Below are 22,893 nucleotides of genomic sequence, written 5' to 3'. Positions count from 1 at the left end.
ATAACAAAAACATTCAATCAAAAATACCAAAATCAGTCCAAAAATGGATGTTTGGGGAATGAGATGAGATAAGATGAGAAATTTGCGAATAGTAGGGAAATAATTTGAACCATGATGTTTTATTGAGTTTTGAAAAAAAAAAGAGAAAAAATTGAATAAAAATATAATAAAGTTAAAATATTATTAGAATATAGTTTTTTAATATTATATTTATTTTGAGATTTAAAAAAGTTGAATTATTTTTTGTGCTTTGTTTGGAAGTTTAAGAAAGTTGTAATGATTAATAAATAATTAGATGAAAAAGTTAAAAAATTGAAATTGAAAAATATTTGTGATGTTTGAGAATGAGATGAGAAGGACCTCTTCCAAACAACCGAACTTAAGTAGTCACAATGCCGGGCAGAGGAACGCCCAAACAGAGTTCAAGCAGACCATGTTTCTTAGAAAGGAGAAGAATAAAAGGGTTGGTTCATAGTTTAAGCTTCAAAATGTTCCATTTTCCACGATAAAAAAGGACGGATAAGTGTTTAACGGATAGACATATTCCCACTCGGTACCCGCCCATCTTTTGTAAATTTAGTTAGAAATTCACTGCCAAAGTAAAAGGGGTGCAAAATCCGCCCGTTATCTTGAGAGTTGGCTGGCTCGGTGGTATACCCCAACTGCTATCCCAACCCAACGTGTAATATGTCCAAACTTAAATAAACACAGATGAAATTATTGCTCATTCTGCCATATCTAGTACAATAAATTCACAGATGAATGCTACAACCGATAGAAAATCCTTCAAATTACACCTTCGAGCGAAATAATGAGCTCTTATGCACTTGGACAACAAATAATTTAGTGCAAAAAGCTTTTTATGGGCACGAGCAACTAATACAGAAAATACATCCCATAATCCACAAGTTAGTTAATTGACAGCAACTCACAATTTCTCGGTGCCGTAAAGCTTGGATCAAATGACATTTTGTGTTTCAATTATGAGTTAGACTTCGGAAGCAGAGTTCAAAAACAAGAAGTTGATGTCCGTCTGCACTGTTCCAAGCCGTCCGACTTCAAATTGTACACCATATTCATGCTCCAGCTTTACCACCCGGTGGCCAATGGCAATGTAATCTACACCTCATAGTTCAAAGAATTACGTAAGGGACCATGGTTGAACGAAATTGGACTAGGATAAATTATATGCAATCCTAATGTATTTGAGGCTTATGTTTGCACAAACCAGGTATAGCAGACAAGTATTAATGGCAAATTATTATCCTGCAATTGGCTACAAATTATTGATATCCAGAGTTGAAACAAGTGGAGGCCTTACTCTATATTTTACACGACTTGAAAACTCAACTCGCAACATATTTGACAGATAAGGGTAGCCAAGATCGAATAAATTGGCAAATAATATTTGGTGGGATCTTTTTACAGATGAATAACTTGACAACTTGGAAGGCTATCAAGTTTTGTTATCTTACTTTTGTTGCCCAAATATTTTCTTCTTACTCCATATATATTTCAAGAAATTACCATAATGATAACCTTGGATGAAGTTCTTCACATTCAAAATGTGATGCCTCTGGACCACCGCCTCCACTAGCAGCAGCTGCTTCACTTTTGGAATCAGTAGCCCCTTTACTTGAATCATCTTTAGATGTGGGATCAACATCTGCATTTACATCAGAATTATTTGACACACAATATTTCTGTAGCCATCTATCAGTTTCCCAGAGGACATGCATGATACTCTCCCGTGAGGCATAGCCATGGCTCTCAAATGGAAGAATCACTAGGCGACAAAGGGCACCGTGACCTTTCAGAGCGTTGAAGAAACGATCAGACTGCAGGGAATACCAAATACAAAATTAAGAGTGCAAGTAAAATGTGAACAAAAAAGAAGTGGCAAGTAAAGAAGTGTAGGTAAACAAGAAAAGAGCTAGCCACAGAGAATAGGTTCAATCTCAGCACTACGAAAAACTAATTTTAAAAAGTGAAACTAATCAGTTAAAATCCATCAAGGGCACTTGGATAATACAAGTCTTAATAGAATTGCAAGAAAAATGTTGAACCAAACATGAATGACAACAAACTAAAGAGGAAAGAAAGGTTTATCTTTTCCTGTTTTACCTGCATCGTTAAAGTTCCAGGATTATTGTCTTCTTCTCCATGGATGAGCAATATTGGCTTCTTAATTCTATTAGCTGACATGAAAGGACTCATCTCCACATAAGTGGTCGTGGCCTCCCAAAGAGTTCTGTCTTCATTCTACAGAAATAGAGCTAAGAAATCACTAGACCATCAAGAATTTAGATACAACGCTAGGGGCAAAGAAACGGTTCAACTAAAAGCACCTAGTCAGTTGAGTTAAAAATATATAGCATCAGTGTCCTACCTGAAAACCAAAAGGAGTAAGTGTTCTGTTGTAAGCACCAGAGCGAGCAATTCCACAACAGAAAAGATGGGGGGCATGTGCTAAGAGATTTGCAGTCATGAATGCACCATAGGAATGTCCCCCGACAGAGATTTTGTTTGGATGTGCCACCTTAACAAAGGAAGTACTTGAATGCTTTGGATCAAAAGTTCACCCTCGAATTACAAAAACAAAATTCTTATAAAAAATGAATCAGCTTACTCCACGTCGGATAACTTCCTGGACTGCAGCCTCCGCACTCGCAACCAACTGCTCTATGTACCTACTCAAGGTATTTCAAATAGAGATCATGAAACTAGAAGTTAAATAGTGTTGTTTTTTTTTATCGAAACTTCAAATAGCTGGAAAAGAAAATCATGCACAACTAGGGCTGTAAATCGGTCAGGTCCGGGGGGGTGATGGACTGAAATTTTCGGTCCATTTTCCCTGGACCGGACCGGTAGCTATCGGTCCAATCCGGTCCGGCCCAATTATTTTATTTTATTTCTTCTTTTTTTTAAAGAAATTATTTTAAAAATTTATTTAAAATACTAAATTAAAATTTTGTGAATTATTAATGTGGATTATGTAACTAACTCAATAAAAAATTATTTTATATGGTCAATGATAATAAATTAGATAAAAATTACATTCTTAATTATACAATTATTATATAAATAATATATATAATATATATATATTTTAAAATTCGGTGGGTCCTGTCTGGTCCGAGGTGGGAAACCCCTAGACCGGGACTAGACCGAAAAGTCTCGGTCCTCTATTTCAAGGACTGAGACTGACCGGTCTTGGTCCCAGGTCAGTCCGGTCCAGTTGGTTTCTCCGGTCCGGACCCACAAATGGGGGTGGGGCCAAACAAATGCCCAATAACATTTGTTCCAACAAATGACAAAAACTGGGAATTAGAGTTAACAAATTGGTCACATCCAATAGCTTAAAACACCATGAAAAGGACCACGCTAAATATCTCCACTCCCTCAAGTTGGGGAGCATGAACAAATGGCAACTCCCGACAAAAAGGGCAAAGGATCCCATCTTTAATGAGGATAGATGCGAGAGTCTTTCCTTAAAGAACAAATGAAAAATATAATCCTGACTGCAGCATACACAGCACATGAGGTTCAAGCATCAATGGAAATGGACAGATGATGGTGGGACTGGGAAAAAAGAGGACAAGGGAGATAGTGGTGGTGCGCATGTGGTGAGGTGGATGCTAGAAACCGGAAAATCTAACTTCTCACCTCATTCCAAATCACTCTCTACAAAGGCTTTCTCATACCAAGTTTAGAGTGTGTCTCTTGGTGGGAAAGATCGAGCCTTTAATGGTCATAAATTTTTATTTTTTGTGTCAGAACGGTGAGAAAGAAATTTCAGTTTTCACTTATTTCCAACTGCAGCAAAAAAATTTTCATACTCACTTGCCTGGTTTGGATAGATTTGGTAGATGATCGATCTCATCTCATCTCATACAATCATTACAACTTTCTCAAACTCTCACACAAAATATAATAAGCAATTCAACTTTTTCAAATCTCAAAACAAAAATAATATTAAAAAATTATATACTACCAATATTTTCTTCAACTTTCAACTTTTATCTCATCTCATTCCATCTGTATAACCAAACGAGGTCTTAAGGTCTGTTTGGGATTGTGTTAGGAGTCTTAAAAAGTGCTTAAATAGACTTAAAAGTAAGTCTTAAAAGTGCTTAAATAGATTTAAAAGCACTTTAATGATAAAATTATGTTGTTTGATTGATTCATATTAAAGTACTTTTTAACATTTAAAAAAAAAATACGTTTTAGGAAATGCTAAAAAGTGCATTTTAGAAATTGATACTTTTCCTCAAACATACTTTTTCGCATTTTTCGGAACGTACTTACACTTAAAAAAAAAATCAATGGGTGCAAATACTCGTATAACTTTCAAATAATTACAGCTTTGCCCTTGTCTTGTCATATTGAGTGACAATCCCATTTTATCAGTATTTTCTCTTTTAATTTGATTTTCAAATTTTGAATTTTAAAATTTTTATCATTTTCAGTAGCTGACACATCAGCACGTATGGTTATGTAATAAAATTGAAAGTATAGGTAGCATTTTCCCATCTTTAAAAAATCAAATGACCTTTTAGGTCATTTCTCAAAAAGCATTTTTTTAATTTGTTTCCAAACAGCTGTAACAGGTCTAAAAGTGCTTTAGACATATGGTTACCAAATAATAAATAAAATTTTAATAATATTGCTTATTACTTTAAGCTTACAACTATAAGCCTTAAGCTAAAAGCTATATTAGCCACCGCAATCCCAAACATGCTTTAAAGACTTCCTTCTCACAAACTTGCCATTGTTGTTGACGAATGTGCTTCACGCATTTTCTCTTATTTGGTTAAAAATATGATGAATTTCCTTGTCATCAATTATATGAAAATTCTAATGAGCACATAAAGGCATTTTATCTTATCATATGATTAGTATGGAATCCCACGTCCTTGAAACTATTTGTATATTCTTGAAAACATTCAATCAAGTTACCTGTCATTTGCCTCCTCATTGCCCTCGCCAATAATAGGAATTGTTGGTCCTGACAGAATTGCAAACCTGAACATATCTGAGCAATCAGAAATTGGTATATCATGTTCACAACAAACCAGAAACTCAATGGAAGCAAAGGGAAAGAGAATAATGACGACACACCAAAGACACCCAAAGAGAGTATAAGCAAACAATAGGGATAAATCATGCCTTCTAGCCAGCCAAAGGAGGGGTGATGTAGGACCTATGCCAGCAAATTCATTAGGAGAACCACGAACTTGTCCAGCAGCATCTTTGCTTTTAAATTCTCCAGGGTAAGACCAAATCAGACATGGAAGAGGGCCATCTTTTGATGGATCATAGCCTGGTGGCAGATATAATGTTGCAGTAAGTTGAACCCCATCCTTTCTCTGATACCTGATCATCTCTTTCTGCAATGATGCGAGTTGTGGGTAGGGATGAGGGAAATTTGTGATTTGACGTGCTTGTTTATCTGGCCAGATCAGGATGTAGTACTGGGTGTTTTCAGTTTTTGACTCTTTGGAAGTCAGTATTTTCAACTGATCAAGACGCAAATCCCCTTCTTTCTGATCAGACATTAAAGCAACAACAGTCTCATAATACTTTTCTTTGTCACTCTGCCATATTCGTTCTTTGTTGCCTGTATTTCTGTTAGTATTTGGTTTAGAACCCTATGGCAGCAACAATGAACATTTGGAAAGGAACACGCCAGGAACAAGAACTATTACGAAACTTACATGTCAAACAGATCAAGGAATGGAATGTTCCCTTCAGGTGTAGCACCGCTTCCGTTCAGTAAAATATATGTGCTTTCATCATTTTCCTTATTTACCTTTGCAATCACATAAGTTCCGGTGGGAGTTCTCCGTAGCATTGGAGAGCCAGGATCCGAGTACACATCTTCTGATGATCTATCAAATAGAATACGTGGACTAGAATCCTCAGATCCAGGAGAAACCACCCAGGTTCTCACTCGCCGTGTTTTGTACCAAGATTCATAAACTAGAGCCAGCGAATTATCACACCAAGAAATGCCTCTGTAATAATAAAAAAGGTAACATACATTAAAAAAAGGGCACAGATAGCTTTAAGATTGCATATTTTGTGTTTATCGTGCCCGTCAGAAACTTTGACTATGGACATGAAAGGCAACTATCCTAGCATCTGACCATACATTGGATTTGGTGGGTATTATAAGATCCAGAAGTCTAGGAATAAAATAAGTGCCTAAGACATCGCATCAATAGTATAGGTACATACAAACACCATCAAGCAACTATCCTGGGCAGAAAGTGTAAAGGTCCAGAATTTAACATGAATGAGTGGCCGATGTATGGTTATCAAACTTTTTTCTATATGACAGGTTTAGGCATGATTATCAAACACATGCAAACATACACATAACTATGGAATAGTTGAGTTCACTGATGTGGACCATAATACATCTCCAACAAGTATTAAACCTATCATCACGTATCCACGCTACATTAGTACCTTCTTGAGGTTGGCAAGTCTTCTAAAACAAGTTCTTAATAAACATCATAGCCATATAAATAAAACAGAGGTCAAATAATCTCAGAATTCTTCCAGCAACTTCAGCTTCAGACATTTGTGAGAAGATAACGGTGGATAAAACATCAATCATGTAGCTCATATTCATACCCGTAACGAAGATCAAGTTGGTGTAAGATCGCTGGCTGTTCACCTTCTAGTGGCTCAGCAGGCTGTGTATAAACTATATCACGGGGCGAAACTTCCACTTTCGCATCACCTCCATCTTGCGTCTCTACCCTAAAAAAACTCAAAACAGTCAGGAGGAATCCAAACATTTTTTTAAAAGTAAAATAAAAACCCAAGCATTTGAAAGTGAAACAAGTAGCTGAATGTTTACAGTGATGTGGAAAAAATCCCTGTAACTTGTTCTGCATTATTTTATACAACACTAAACGAAATCCTACTGATTTTAATTTATAATCTGTAATTACCAAATAGAGTGGGAACACAAAATAGTACAGTTATTTTTTCCCCAGACACACTAAGAGAATCTCAGATATGTACCAGTAGAGTGTTGATGGCTTATCTGCTCTCCAATTGATAGAGCGCATCCCTTTTCGCACACTATTGGATACAATGGGAATGTCCTCAGCAAGTGGTAAATGACAGAGTTCCCTAACAAACTTCCCATCAGTTGTCCACAAATCAACCTTCTTAGGAAATCTTCCGCACAGTACAATGAAAGAGTATGGTCTGTGAATTGAACTAATCAAAAGGTACTTCCCATCTGGGGAGGGGTCCATTGATGTATACACAGCTGGTGGGCCGATTTCCTTCACTGTCCCATCCACAGAAGCCAATACAAGTTGTGTAGTTGTATAGTAGTCGAACAAATCTTCGTCATATTCATCTTTAAGCAAATCCTGGAAAGTCCTAACTTGAATAATGTTTTTCTGCTCATTGGATTGTATCTTTGGGCCAGTGGGAACCGAAGGTTTACTTGGGGGGGCTCCACGGGATAAGGGGATGGTGGAAACTACCAGAGTAGAATTGTTTACCCAAACAAAATTGTCAAAAACCGCATTTAGATAGATATTGGGCGACTGAAACAAAGGTCTAGCATTCCCAGTCTCCACATCAGCAACCCATACTCTAAGCTTACCACTAGTGTTTTCTTCCTCATCAACTCGGATGCTGAATGCCAAATGCTGACCATCAAGTGACCACGTAACAAAATTGATCTTCGCACCAGCAGGGTAACCATGTACCTCTTTCTCTGGCCCTAGGGTACCATCAGGCATTAACTGATGAATTCCAATACCCGTATAGAATGACATCCGACTTCTAGTATTATATCTTCCATCAATACGAATACCAGCCAACTTTTCCTCCTGTCTTGCTAGTTCTGCCAACGGAGGCAAAGCTCTCCGCTTAAGAAACAGTATCTTATTCCTGTGTGGCGAGAATGACAATGCAGGAAGCGGGGGAGCATCCACGATGTCCTTGATCTCCGGTGGAGGAAGACAATATCCAACTCCCAGTGTCGACTCGTCTGCATAATTTGAATCCAAAATACAAGTCAGCCACTTTAGATACAATCATCGTCTACACATATAGCAATAAGCATTCCTTGCAAAGATCATTTAAAGTCAAACTTGATAGTTGATCAATTGGATTCCATTGGAATACAGTAACAAGACTAGTTCGAGAATGCAAGAAATAAAAGTTCAACGGGACTGCGAGCTGAAGGAGGTTCCACATTAAATCATCAAACTCAAGGAATTAGAAACTCAAAATAAAAAATTTCGCTTCCACAATCAGACCCGTATAGCAAGAAAGATTCTCTAAGTTCAAAAGCTCTTGTGTTTACCAAAAACGAGATTCTTTAATTGACTAAACAAATTATCATCATCCCGTAAACAATTCCACTGCTTAAAAAGATGAAACGAAAGCAAGTAACCAAAAGCCCATTTTCTAAGTTCTATTTCAAATTACCTTCATTTCCATTGGGAGCAGTATTGGAAGAAGAAGAAGATACGGCGCCGTTGGAGGCTCCTCCGCCGTTGTCTTCACCGGCCAAAGCGTTGATGGGGACGAGATTGGTGAATCGAGAGGCGGTCATGGTGGAGGCGGTTTTGAGGGAAGAAAAGGCGTTTCTGAAGGGACGGAGAGCAAGGAATGCGGGGGGCGAGAGGGAAAGAGACGAAGGGGAAAAGGGAGGGGAGCGAGCAGAGACGGAGAGAGCAAGGCGAGAGAGGCTACGATGATAAACTTTGTGAAGGTGCATCATCGGTTTTTAGAGTACTGAGCCGTGCGGGTTGTAACTTTGTACTTCACTTTATTCTTTGGTGCGGTGTCGTACTAACGCTACTTGCCCTTGTTCAGTACATCCAATCGGACTGTTTGGAAACAAAATTTAAATAAAAAAAGGGGTTCAGGTTCATGGATAGTTTAATGTGTCAACGATAATTGATTGACTAAATATATTCATAATAATCGAAGTAATTTTTATAATTTAACTTATGAAGTAACGTTTTGTAATTTTATTTTTTATAGAATTTAGTTATGGTTAAAACATTTTTTGCAATTTAATATTATTTGCTTCTTAACTGTTTTATTTTATGTGAAAATAATAATTAAAAATATGAATAAGTTAACAACATCTTTTCCTATTGAAATATCAATTCCAAAATAACCCTTTAAACAAGTGAGCCAATTACCTTTTCGATGAAATCTCTCCCTCGAGGCATCTCTCTTTAAAAAGCCTCCAAATCTGATTTTCATTGGAGGCTCTCTCCTTCTCCCTTTCATTCTCTCATTTTTTTCATTTACACATTTTATCTATTAAGATAATTCTTTTTTTTAATTTATTTTATTTCCTTCAATGTTAAAAAATACAGATTATTTATTTTTGGTTCAAATTATAATTCGTTATTTCTCACATCTATTTTATTATTTTCTTTATTGTTTTCCTTATTATTTAGTAAAATAAAAAAATGAGTTCGTCTCTTATATATTTATCTGAGATTGAATCCTCTCTTTCTATGAAGGATGAGGTTGAGTCTTTGTTTAGGTAGAGTATTATCTTTTAAATATTTATTTATAAAGAGTATTAATAGTAGTGAAAATCATACCAATCATAAAAGAAAATAATATACTAATAAAACTTTAAATATACTAATTAATTTATGAAATAACGATTGATATTGTGATATTTCTGCACGTATCAATTATAGACGTAAGTTATGATAATTTTTCTTTAAAAAAAAAACAAAAAAACAAAGTGCGCCAATTGGCTTAAAAGTCAAGTGACACAAGTGGTGCGTGCAAGCCACCCAAAATGTTGAGTAAAAGAAAGGTGCCATTCTTTTCTTTCTTTAGAAGAAGCGACACGTAGCACAATCTTGTCAACATGCCTCGAAGATATTTTATAACTCCCAGACAATACCATGCAGGGTATACAATCATACACATGAAGAGTAATATTAACTATTAAATTATAAGTTATAAAATAGCAAAAAATATATATATATATAGGATCTATTTTTTACATCAGATTTGTGTGATGTTACATAATTTGAACTTGTATAAATCATTACATTCATGAAACCTTAATTATCTTGATTCTAAATGGCTCATTTGACCGTGAACTGTAATTACGCACGATCTATCTTTTCAACTTTTAACACAATTTGTTCTTATTATTTTCCGTTTTATATATAATTAAGAACAGATCATACTTATTTCAATAAATAGATTCAATTTATCAACTTTCTTTGGTAAATATATATAGAAATAAGAGCTTCAATTAGAAGAAGAAAAAATGGTCCAAATTAAAACGTAATATGTCAGATTAAGATTGATTAATGTACTGTTGGTTTTTAAACTTAAAAATATTAAAATATTTAATGTTAAGTAAAAAATAATGTGAATAATTACCATTATTCAATGTATGAGTTCAATTGTCTAGATTTAAATGAAAAGATGTCATGGTGACCTGAACCAATGCATGCCTCTTGAAAATAAGAGCCTTAATTACTTGCCAACCAATTAAAGGGTTGTGTCTTTTGGTGAAATATAAATCTTTTCAATGTATTCTCTAATATTTAAGAAGTTGTGACTTATCAAAATAGCTCATTTATTTTAGTTATGACTTTTCGCCAATAAATATCATTTCATTTATATGTTGTGACTCTTCATAAGTAAAGTTTCATTTAAATAAATTGTGACTTTTCACAAACATTATTTCATTCCAATTATGACTTTTCATAGGTGTAATTTCATTCTCTATAAATAGGAAATCCCACTCACAAATTTACTCACTCCAAATTCTCTACAAAAGTAGAGAAACATTTTCTCTTTTTATCTTTCTTTATTTGGATTTTGACTATTTTATATCGGGTTCAAGAATCTCATTTTGTATATACCTATAAGGAGATTAACAGGAATCAATGTTGTTGTGTCTTGGGAATAGATTGTCAAAAAGCTTAGTGCATGTTTAAATTTGGAGGCGGTAGAATCTACTCTAAGGAAAACGTCTATCACAACGTACCTCAACACTGAATTTTCTTTTTTTAATTTTTTCTTATTAGTTTATATATTATTTAATTTACAAAACATTTGCACATAAATTATTTATTATTCAACGTATTCCCAACATATACTTTCGTTTTCAAATTCATCCGCAAGCCCATTGTGGCTCGTTCGGCCTACTCTTTTCTGAGGTCTAACATCGGCCATATTCACCCATTATCGCCCGGTTGTTCAAAAGGCCAGCTTCAAAATTAGACAACCGAGTTTAGTATTTTACTAAATTGTTTTTTTGTGTTTTTATTTGTAAATTTGAAAATTTTATAATGATTAAATAAAAAATTAAAAATTAAAAAATTAAAAATTATTTATATTTGAGTGGTATTTAGATATTGAGATGAAACGAGATGGATTAAGATCACTATTTCAACATCCAAACAGGGCTTAAGAACTCGTTTGGATACTAAGAATACTTGTAAATAATAATGAAATGGTATATGAATAATAATGAAATAATAGTGAATATTTTGTGAATGATAGTAACTAGTAATAAAGTAGTTTAAGAATATCTGAGAACGGTTATGTTTCTAAGGCTCTAAGGGGCTATTTGGGAAAGAATCTAATTTTATTTCATCTCATCTCAAAATGTCTCATAATTTTCTTCCAAAACATCACTAAAATATAAACACTTTTTAATTTCAAATGTTTAACTTTTTCATCTAATAGTTACCTAATCATTACAACTTTCACAAGCAAAACACAAAAAATAATACTAATTTTTTAAATTTTTAAATAAAAATTATATTATAACAATATTTTAACTTTATAATATTTTTATTCAACTTTTTCCCTCTTATTTTTCAAAATTTAATAAAACATATTGACAAAAATAATTTTATTACTATTCACAAATCATTTCACTACTATTCATAAAAATTATTATATCATATCATTCCCCCTAAAGGGTAACGGGGTTTTCTCAGATATTTTTGAAATTTATCTTAATTTCTTTTTCAAATATCACTCGAATTAAGAGTGGACTTCGACTCCAACGAAGTTAGAATGCCCAACTCCGACCAGAGTCGGAGACAAAGTTGAGCTCCGACTCTAATCGAAGTTGCCAAAGTTGGAGTCAGAGCCCAACTCGGAGCTAGGCTTTTTTTTCCAATATTCTTATCACTTTCGTGGCATCCAAAAAATACCTAAAAATTCCAAACAACACATGGTATACAAAAAAAAATAAACAACATCAAAAAACAACATTAGAGACGAGATCAAAATTCAAGGGTTGGACTGAAAAGGCTTTCCTTGCACCCAAACGACATCAAGGGACGAATCTAAAGGAAGTTTCGCGACAAAGATGAGATCCAAAAGAAAGCTTGTAAAAGAAAGAAAACGAAGGCATTGATAGGAAGTTGTTGTCCAAATGGAAAAAAATAAAAATTCCTTTCTTGATCAAGGCTTTTCCTTTCCCTTGATCTCATATCTTCATTTCTATTACTTTTTCTTGAGATCAGACAATTTGTAGAATAAGAAGAAATAAGAGGAAGAGAGGAGACTAAGTTGAGAAAAGACTTGAGTAGAACAAAATAGGGTTTAGGGTTAGTGAAAAGAAAACGATGAATATATATATATATATATATATATATTAAGAGAAAAAGGACAACGTTTAAGAAAGTAAAAGGGAAATAAAAAAAGAGAGAGAAACCTTTGTTGTGGGTATGAGGGCTCGACCACATGTATGTTGGGGGTGTGTTTAAATTTTATATCCCAACGGGCCCACCGTTAGGCTATTCTGCAAATCATTAAACGTGTTACAAAATAAAATATATGAACCATATTAATCAAAGTCGGAATACAGAGTGACAAAGTCCTATCCAACTCCGAACTCCGAATTTTTCAAAACCAGTGGATGTCGTCCCAAATCGAAGTGGTAGGAGTTTTTGCCCACACCTAACTTAAACATAAAATAGTTTTTAATTTTAAATATTCAACATTTTTATCTAATCATTATCCAAACCCAAAACTCAATACAATTTCTCAAACTTTCAAATAAAACACAAAAAATAATACACATTTTTTTAGATTTCAAAATAAAAATTATATTAAAAAATTATAAATTTTATCTCTCATTTTTCAAATCTCAATAAAATTTATTTACTTAAACCAGTTCATTTTTATTCACAAATCATTTTATTAGTATTTACATAATTATGAGATATTATAAATGTCCAAAAGAGCTATAAAGTTCCTAAAAAATATATTTTTTTTTTTTGGGTAGGCTCGGCCTCGTTATGAAAGATCCTTCAGACAATATAACGAAACATTACCATTGTTATGGATCGTCTTGCATGTGAAGAAAGAGTAAAGAGTATACTGACCATTTATTAATTGTGAAGTCTCCAATATCCTATGTTGTGATTTCTTTGTTAGAATGGGGTTGGTTTAGGCGATTCCGAGAAATGTGGTTGAATTCACAACTTGCAGCAATCTAGAAGATGGTTCCAATTTGTATATGATAGTGCCTTTAGAAGGAGAGGAACGAGAGACGTTTTCAAGATCACGAGCTGAAAATGTTTTTCTATAGCATTTATTCCTCTTAACAGATTCTAATAAATTTTAATAGTACTTGAGTTATGCCTATTTTCCCCAACAATAAAGTCCTTATTTACGGATTAATAATAAAAAAATTCCTTTTCAATTTCTTCAATCAAATTTGAATTGCTGCAGATGAGTTATTTTCCCTTGTTGAGATATCCTTCTTGAAGGGATATCATATTTCTATCTTCGTTTCTTATCACCTGTCAATGCACAATTTGTGGTTAGTTTGATAGTTAAAGCGTTTCATTTTATCTCTTATATTATCATTATAATTTTTTAAAATTTTTATATAAAATATAATAAATAATTTAATTTTTTAAAATTTAAAATAATAATAATATTAAAAAATAATATTTTAATAATATTTAATTCAATATTTAACTTTTACTTATATAATCTCAACCCATTGAATACCACCGCAGAGTATGTCAACGCTATCGCGTTCTAGATGTCATGACAATTTACGACCCCACCAATCCCCACCCCCTGTTTTCCTTACTTGAGGGTGTGGTTAAGCATAATGATAGGCTCTTATGACTTATCTCCTATCATTCATTTATTATTTTTTAAAAAAATTTTACTTAATATTAAAAAAGTGACTATTTAGAAAATAATTAAAAAAATAAAAATTTCAAATAATTAAATGAATGATAGCCTATCATTATCCTTATCCAAATCCCATCTCCCACATTTGGCGGGCGGCCTGTGGGATTTCTTCTGTCGATTCTGGAAAAGAGATAAAGTAATGAGATGATTGGACATTTTTTCCACAATTTCAAATTGGCTTACATGGAGATCGGGATGTTGTATATTGACTTGATGCGTCACAGCTACGATTGAAGAAGTCGCTTACGCAATTATTGAGGTTGTGCTGACCCACAAGTCATAAATGCAGATAAGGTTTTGTTGTTCTCCTTCCAATTGTCCTTTCACACATAGTAGAACAGTTGAATCCAAGGTTAGGTTCATGGTTTCAATTTGGCATCGTTATTACATTCTATCGGATGACCCAACCGACGAGGGAAAACATGGGGGAAAGTGGAAACTGGGTCTATCCTTTTGTCATCTGGGTTCAAAGTTAAAACCCTCTTCTAAAATTATGCCAATAAACCTTAAAACTTTCATTCTGGAATTTCAGGATCAATAGGACCAAATTTTGAGCTTGAGTTGAACTTGAAGGAAATAATTTTAGTGTAATAAGCTCGAGTCGTCTGAATGATACCAATTGTAATGCCAGATTAGACAAGCATATTGAATTGAAAGTTCAAAGTACACAACGACGTATCATTGAAAAAGAAACATCACATTCTCATGAACACAACGATAACAACTCTTTTTACATACCAAACAGGAGACCAAATTAAACAACACCCACAAACATGTTTAAGCTCTGTGCCACACGGTGCACTCCATTATTTCAGTCCAAACGACACACATCAAGCTAGAAAACAAAATGACTCGCACCAAAGGGCCGAGCCTGTGGATATTCTCTATCAACTCAGAAACATGTCGGCGGACGCCACGATCGGCTGCATCTGATGGTGGAGCTGCCACGGGTTCATCAGCGGATCTGGTATCTCCGGAATATCCACCGAGAACCCGCTCACTTCCTCTATAATCTGAAGCACTGAGTTCAAGGACCGCAAGCGATCGGTAAGCTCCATGACTTGGGCCCGGAGGATATTGTTCGCGGACTCGATCGCCACGTAGGCTTGCTCCTTAACGTTGATGCTCTGCACCAGCTGGTTGTTCGCCATCTGCAACCGGCTGGTCTCGTTCGTCAGATCCTCCATCTGCTTCTGCTTCTTCATCCGTGACCGCCTAGCCGATTCGCGGTTCGACAGCATCCTCTTCCTCTTCCTCTCGTCGACCGCAAAACGCGGGTCACCACCATCGGATCCGGAACTCGCAGATCGTTGAACCGAAGCCATCAATATATTTCCCCTCAAAAGGAAATTACCAAAACGGCGCTCTTACTTATTAATTGAACGAATTTGGATCAGAAATTTGTGAAACAAACAGAAATTAGGGTTCTAAGAGTTAGGCTACCTATAAATCAATGACGGTCAATCTGATAGAAATGTTTCTTCAGATCGGGAATTGATTCATGAGAAAACGTAGAACCAGTAGAGAAACACAACCGAGAACGAGTGTAGCAAACGAACGCGACGCATGAGGACGTTAAATGTCATATAAAATCTAACTTCATCGACGCAATCGAAACCTAAACCCGAATGGTTTGTGTCAAATCCCAGAGATTAGGCTCAGATCAGAACCCCAATCGGAAAACACGAATAGCTATGGCAAGATTAATCGAATAATCAGGGGGCCGGGAAAACAGATCTCCTAAAGCTTAAAAGGTATGGGAAGAAAGGAGTAGGGGAGGCAGAAATCAAGCGAATGGGCGAGACGTGAGGCGAAAGAAGGTTAACTAGGTAAGACGATGGTGGTTTTATAGGGGAAAACGTGTGCAGGTGTGAGTGGGTAAGGCAATATTGTATGGTTTTTTGGGTGGTGGTGACAAGGTTGGCGTCAGGGGTGACGCCAGCCGGGACACGTTTTAGGCAATTTGACAGCTCATTTTATTCCTTTTTTATTATTTAAATTCGAATTTATCGTGGGAATATTCTTGGTCAAGAGTTGAATAATTTATGTTTGTATTTTGCATGTTTTTGTTAAATGGGTTAGGTATGGAGGACAACATGACCTATCGGCCACTTGTCTTCTTGAATTTATGATAGAATAATGTTTTAATCCTATGGTTTGCATTGTTTATGTCTTGTAATTTAACTTGCAATTGCCAGTAAGAAGCCGATGTATTTGCAATATGATGGTATTTAGCCTTTTTTTTATTAGGGATGGTCCATAATTAAATACTCATATATCACTTTATACTTAACTTCCTTAGTTCATCTTCAAAATTTAACCAATATCACACTTTTTTACATTTATCTATTACAAAAAAATTCAACCATCATATTAGATTATCCATTTACTCTCTATATAATAATAAAATATTATTAATTTAATAATTTTTTTATTTAATTTATTTTTATCACATTTTATATCTCTACCAATTAAATGTTAATAATAATTATATTCTAATTAAATTAATATTAAAAAAAATCATATTTTCAAAAGTCATTTAATCCTAATAATAAAAAATATTTGATTAAATTCATTTAAAATTCTCTAAATTTCTTAATTACAAACCAAACAGTATTTTTTATTGGAGTGAGAAACTAATATTTTAATGTTTATTTGGAGTGAAAAATTAGTATTTTAATGTTTGGTGAATCAATTGTGGTTCTCCATATTTGGTCAACCACTGTAATAAAAGTCTAAATTATTTTAGATTTACTCAATTCAATGTGAAATTTTTTTACATCAATTATATAAATTTTAGCCAACCTTCTCATTTTAGCCAATGAGGATGTTTTTAGGCGTCAAGTTTATATAGCATTATTTTAATCAATTGAGAACTAGACTGCTACTAAACCTGAAATTAGCTTCATATGGAGATATTGTAATCTCCTAACAAATATAACGTTTGGTAGCATCGAATATAAGTTACATAGGAGTAATAGACAAGTTTAGGAGTATATCAAAGTTTAAATAAAATATTTACAATGAGAAGAGGTCGAAAATCGAAAAGTTTCGATAATATTTAAAAAGTTGTTGGGCTTGGTTAGTTAAGATTTTGGCACCCAATTGTTACTTGAGATCGAAAGCATAGTGTCTTGATGCATAACAAATCTTACAACAGGTCGGAATGAGAGAAAAAATTATTCACGACCTGTTGTGATGATTCAAGGCTTGATCAGTGTGGTCTGGTACTCCCGATAATAGTTCGGTGCAGTCGTTCGATGTCGGTGCATATATCTATGACAGTGTATAGAAAATAAATACAGGAAAAGTAAGAGATTGAGACACAAAAACTTACGTGGTTCGACATAATGCTCACGTCTAAGGGCATTTAGGGAGAAGAAACCCATTATAATATGATTGTTTACAGTCTCTCATAACATTTCATTTCTCATTGTATAATGGAGATATTGAATATATTTACTGGAAAAGACCCATTTGCAAAGGTCAAAGCTATCAACTGCTTAATATGTGAGCGCAGAGCTCAGATGTGGCGGGAGACACTCTCAATGGTGTAATGTGGGAGTGCGAAGCTCGAATGTAATGGGAGATGTGCTCGACAACATAAGATTCGAACGCAAAGCTCTAATGTGGCATGAGGTGTACTTGACTGCATAAGATGCGAGCGCGAAACTCGGATGTGGTGAGATTAGTACTTGATTGCATAGGATGTGAGCGCGAAGCTCCAATATAGCGAGAAGTGTACTCGACCGCAAAAGATGGGAGCGCATAGCTCATCTGGGTGAGATAAGCGGGAGGCTGGCTCGACCGCATAAAGTGCGAGGGTTGAGCACCCAAGTGACTTGCCCAATCGTAGGTCGCCCGGGAGGTCGGGCGGTCCTTGACCTGTTCCCGTTTATTGACTCGTTGCCGAAGTGTAAATACGAGACGTTTGCTGGAGGAGATCTCGTTTTAGGAGTAATGTTGGGCAACCGAAAGACTGGGTCTTTACTTCGCCGTGAGGCAGACTGGGCTGCCATAAGGCTAGACCCACTTATTGACCTTCGACAGGAATGTAGGTAGGAGATGTTTTATAGTGCTGCAAAAGTCAAACTGGTCAGTGTAAATAATCTCCTATCACAAGTGCAAAATTTTCAGACTTGAATTGTCTTGTTGGCGTGTGTTAAAAGTCTGAGGCTATTGTTGTGGCATTAGTGTAACGATCAGCATTTGTTGGGGAAGATGTTGTGCTGGTGTTGTTGTCCAGGGGTGACTATAAGGACTCGATTTGGTGGCAAGAAGGTCGGCAAGTCAAGATAATTGTGTTTGACTAGTCGCTTGGGCTAGTCTTGGGACTGGTGCTTGGCCTAACTTCGTGGCGAATCAAGGGATTCGGCTTGTAGCACAAAGGTCAGCAAGTCAAGTGACCTGTGTTTGACGGGTTGTCTGGGCAAGTTCTGGGACTAGTGTCTGGTCTAAACTTTGTGGTGAATCAAGGGACTCGACTTGTAGCACGAAAATTGACAAGTTAAGAGACTTTGTGTCTGATTGGTTGTGTGGGAAAACCCTAGAGCTCTAACCCGACCAATGCATCGTGGCGAGTCAAGGGACCCGGTTTGGTGGTACGAAAGTCGGCAAGTCGAGGGACTTGTGTCCAATTGATCGTGTGGGAGAGCCTTATAGCTCTAGCCCAACCAATGCATTGTGGCTTAGCTGGCTCGAGGGTCGGCAAGTCAAGAGACTTGTGTCCGACCATTTTTTCGCGGAAAGTCAAGGGACTTAACTTTACTGAAAGAGATGCTTGTCCGTGCCAAAAAAGGTCAATCAGTCAGCATAAACAACCCCAATCACATAGTGAGGTGGCAAACCTGAATTGCTCTGCCGAGCACAGCAAAGGTTGGAGATGAGCCGGTGAGGCCTGTGGGTTTTTATGTTTTCGCGATGAGTGAGGTTTGATGTGCTCGCATGCGCACTAGTGACAAATAATTTGTCCCAGTGGAGTAATATTGAGATGTTTGGGAGGTGCCCGAGTGGGGCTACGTGACTGATGTTCCACACCACATAGAGCAGTTTTGTCCGTAGAAATAAATTCACACAAATTATGAAAGAGACAAACCAGGTATTTTTGTTGCTACAGTCAATTTTTATTTGACAGAAATTGTCCGTCATTGGTCACCGTTTCTTCTATTATTGCTCTTCTTACTTCTTTTTTTTTTTAATTACTGCTGAGTGAATTTCGCTATGCTGAACGCGAGCGACTAGCTTCATTTTTTATGAGGAGGCTTTTATAGCTTGTGGTCTGTTGCTTGAGCAATTGAGGCGAGGGGCTTCATGCCACATTTTGTTGGGCAAGTATGTTGGGCGAGTATGTTGGGCGAGTAGATTTTGGGTTGGTCGAGACGTTCCCCTCTGTACTGTCTGTGGTCGGGCGACTTGTGGAGTGGTTGAGTAAAGTGGGTGCTCGCCATTGTGAGGCCGAGCAAGGTGCACGTATTCGTGCATGGCCGAGGATCACATGGTCATGCATGTGATGGTCGAGAAAAGTGGGTGCCCGCCATGCACTATGTGGTAGAGCAAGGTGCATGTGATCGTGCATGACCGATGATCACGTGGCCATGCATGTGATGGCCGAGGAGAGTGGGTGCCCACCATTATGTGGCTGGGCATGATCTATGGTTGAGGGACTTGTTGGTCGTTACTGGGTGGCTGAAAATATCTCGGATTGAGCTAGGGTGCCCGCCATTAGAAGAGCAAGGAACTTGGTCTATGGAACGTCTTGCTGGCAACAGAAATTGTCGACGGGCTTGGCAGTTCCAAGGGTTATCTCGCTAACTTGCAGGTGCACAATGCCTCTTGCGGCACACGGCGTGCATGTCCTCCATCGATGGGGGACGTCTGGTCGGGGACAAAAACTGCCGGCGAAACACATGGTGGTCGTTGGTAGGTTCAGTTCAGTGGGCTCACGGCGTTGTCGTGAACCTTTCGGGTGCACATTGCACCCATTAGGTGTATCGTGAGCCTCTCGGGTGCACATTGCACCCATTAGGTGTACCGTGCTTGTTCCCAACGGCAGGAATGAGCCAGATTGGGACAGAAACTGTAGCGACCACGTGGTGGCTGTCAGTAGGTTCAGTTTAGTGGGCTCACGAATGGGCTGTGAGCCTCTCGGGTGCACGTTGTCGTGCACCCATGAGGTGCATCATGCTCGGTCCCAGCGATGGGGATGAACCGATCGGATACATAACCCTCAAGCGGCCCAAGTGGTGGCCACTAGCAGGGAGTTTGAGCCTGCGGCGAGCCTCTCGTTAGTACATGGCTAGGGGTGTAACTGTTTCGGTTCGGTCCGAGTTTGGACATATTTTAGAATCAAACTGAGATATACCGATTTTGAGATTTGAAGAACCGATATCGCACTAGTTATACCCCTAAATCGGTACTTTCGATTTTACCGGTTCTGATCCTGTTCGGTTCGATTTTTTCGGTATATCATATAGTATATTATAATTGTATTATAGATTATAGTGATATAAGATTTTAAAATTTAATATTATATTAATTAGTAATTTATCATCTAATACAAAATTATTTTATATATAATTATATAGTATATATAAAAATTATATATAATATAAAAAACCATATAAAAAAATATTTTATACAATATAAAAAATTAAAAAATATATATAAACCGGTTCGGCCTGGTGTTAGAAAAAAGAAAACCAGAATCGGAACGATTTTGAAGTGCCAGACCGAACCAAACCTGATATCGGGCCAAACCCACTAGTTCGGTCTGATCCGATCCGGTTTACCTTTTTTTTTTTTTTACCCCTAACTGTGGCGAACACGCACTGTGCATTGCATGCACAGTCGGGATGTGCATGGGCAATAGGCACTATGCAGGTAGGTGCACAGTATTTTGGGTGAACTGTGCAATTAAGTGCATAGTATTTGCCTGCCAATGCACGTATCCCATGCATAAAATACACACCCTACTGGTCGGGAATATGAGCTACCCGATCACTTGAGTCGCGATGCCATGTTCAGGCACTTAAGTGTACAATATTGGTAATTACATGGGCGAGAAAGAGTTTATTTGTTCCATTTTTGTGATGACTTCATTAATAAAAATAAGAATGGAGGAGCTAAAAGTACTCATTTGGAGAAAAGTTTATCTGCTTAGTCTGAGACGATTTAGCACATCGAAAAATCGTCCTCTCCTACCTTTAGCGTAAAAAATTAATCAGATTCCACAAATGATGCTAACTGTTAATGTATAAAAATCGCATAACAGATTAGAAAGAGAAAAATAATCATTTCCAACCTGTATGATTATTGATGCATGAGTATATAATAAGCTTATATATTGTTGTGAATCAGAAACGGGTTGAAAATTGAAAAGTTTTGATAATATTTAAAAAGTTATTGATCGGAAAATACTAGTCTCTCCACTTGATTCTTTCCGTTAGAAGCTTTTGGTGGGGTTTTTTTATTTTTATTTTTTTACTTAATGATTAAGTAATTATTTTTTAATAATATTGTGTTGTTTTTTTTATAATTTTAAAAATATTAAAAAATATATATAAAAAAACCAAAAAAAAAAAAAACCAGAAACAACTCACGGGAGCTCTAGCTCAGAACTCAGGAGCCATTGGAGTGGCACCATCCAATAAAAATATAATTGGAAGTATGAGAGGTTTGTATTCGTAATCCATCTCAACTAATTTCAATTCATCTTATTATTATTTATTATTATTAATCAACTTTAATTCATAAATCTCATTACTATTTATAATCTATCTTATTATTATTTACAATTTATCTCAATTTATTTTTACTTTTTTTTAAATCTAAACGACGCTCAGTTTTGAAAAATTATTCCGGTCAAAAAATTTGGCAGTACTTTTCCGTTCGGAACTATTTCGGAAATTTGACTTGGGTCGTATGGACAATTATTGTATTTTTTTCTTTGAATGATATAGTCAAAGTTAATAAGAGAACTTACTTACCTACCGAAAAGGAAAATAAAGAGACGATAGTGTTAAATAAAATATTATTAAAATATAAATTTTTAATATAATTTTATTTTAAAATTTTTAAAAATTAAATTATTTATTATATTTTATATTAAAATTTAAAAAATTATAGTGATAATAAGAGAATATTGAAAACCAAACACACCTAATACATAGTTTAGGTATTAAGATACTTTTAGGTATTTTGAGAATAACTTATTATTATTTATTATTTTATTATTAATTTTCATATTCTTTTTATTATTATTTACTATTATTCAATATTTTATTATTATTATTTATAGAATACCTTACGACTCAATGCAAGTTAAGTGTAACAACAGGTTAAAAAAAGAAGAACGGTGTTACTTTGTCACTCAGAGTGCATTGCTCCATCTTATCGCTAGTTTAAATTTTTTTTTTTTATTTTTCTTCAATTTTTTTTCATTTTAAAATATTTTTAAAAAATATAAAAAAAATCAAGATACTAATAGTCACTTCGTTAATTATTAATTAAAAAAATAACAAAATTTAAAATATACGAAGGAAAAATAAAGTGGGCAAAGTAACATTTTAAAAAAAAAAATCGAGTAAATACGACGAAGTTGGGTCATTGCAGAGCAGCATGCTGTATTTACTATATTTCCCAACTCTTAGAGTATTGGCATTAGCTTTATCAAAAGTCTACTCA

General features: G+C 35.6%; 2 protein-coding genes across 6 annotated transcripts; both read right to left on the bottom strand.

The window, feature by feature from the left end:
• Positions 1 to 712: 712 nt before the first annotated feature.
• LOC121260488 (probable glutamyl endopeptidase, chloroplastic) lies at positions 713 to 8,820 on the bottom strand. Of its 5 annotated transcripts, none has more exons than XM_041162374.1 (11): positions 8,470 to 8,820; positions 7,039 to 8,026; positions 6,643 to 6,771; positions 5,718 to 6,017; positions 5,170 to 5,628; positions 4,960 to 5,025; positions 2,630 to 2,690; positions 2,390 to 2,539; positions 2,125 to 2,262; positions 1,528 to 1,838; positions 713 to 1,119 (listed from the first exon to the last, which is right to left on the bottom strand). In XM_041162374.1, coding segments are annotated over exons 1-11 (2,898 nt in total). In that variant the 5' UTR covers positions 8,765 to 8,820; the 3' UTR covers positions 713 to 1,118. The 5 variants fall into 5 exon arrangements, with proteins under 5 accessions (XP_041018308.1, XP_041018305.1, XP_041018306.1 ...); XM_041162371.1 differs by having other exon boundaries at positions 713 to 1,141; positions 8,470 to 8,803; XM_041162372.1 differs by having other exon boundaries at positions 713 to 1,141; positions 1,540 to 1,838; positions 8,470 to 8,803.
• Positions 8,821 to 14,887: 6,067 nt separating this feature from the next.
• LOC121260486 (bZIP transcription factor 53) lies at positions 14,888 to 16,078 on the bottom strand. Its single transcript, XM_041162368.1, has one exon. It carries the CDS (start codon positions 15,534 to 15,536, stop codon positions 15,099 to 15,101), a length of 438 nt encoding a protein of 145 aa, XP_041018302.1. The 5' UTR covers positions 15,537 to 16,078; the 3' UTR covers positions 14,888 to 15,098.
• Positions 16,079 to 22,893: the final 6,815 nt, after the last annotated feature.

Source organism: Juglans microcarpa x Juglans regia, chromosome 4D (genome assembly GCF_004785595.1).
Source record: "Juglans microcarpa x Juglans regia isolate MS1-56 chromosome 4D, Jm3101_v1.0, whole genome shotgun sequence".
NCBI lineage: Eukaryota > Viridiplantae > Streptophyta > Magnoliopsida > Fagales > Juglandaceae > Juglans > Juglans microcarpa x Juglans regia.
This window is presented reverse-complemented; position numbering and strand designations above follow the sequence as displayed.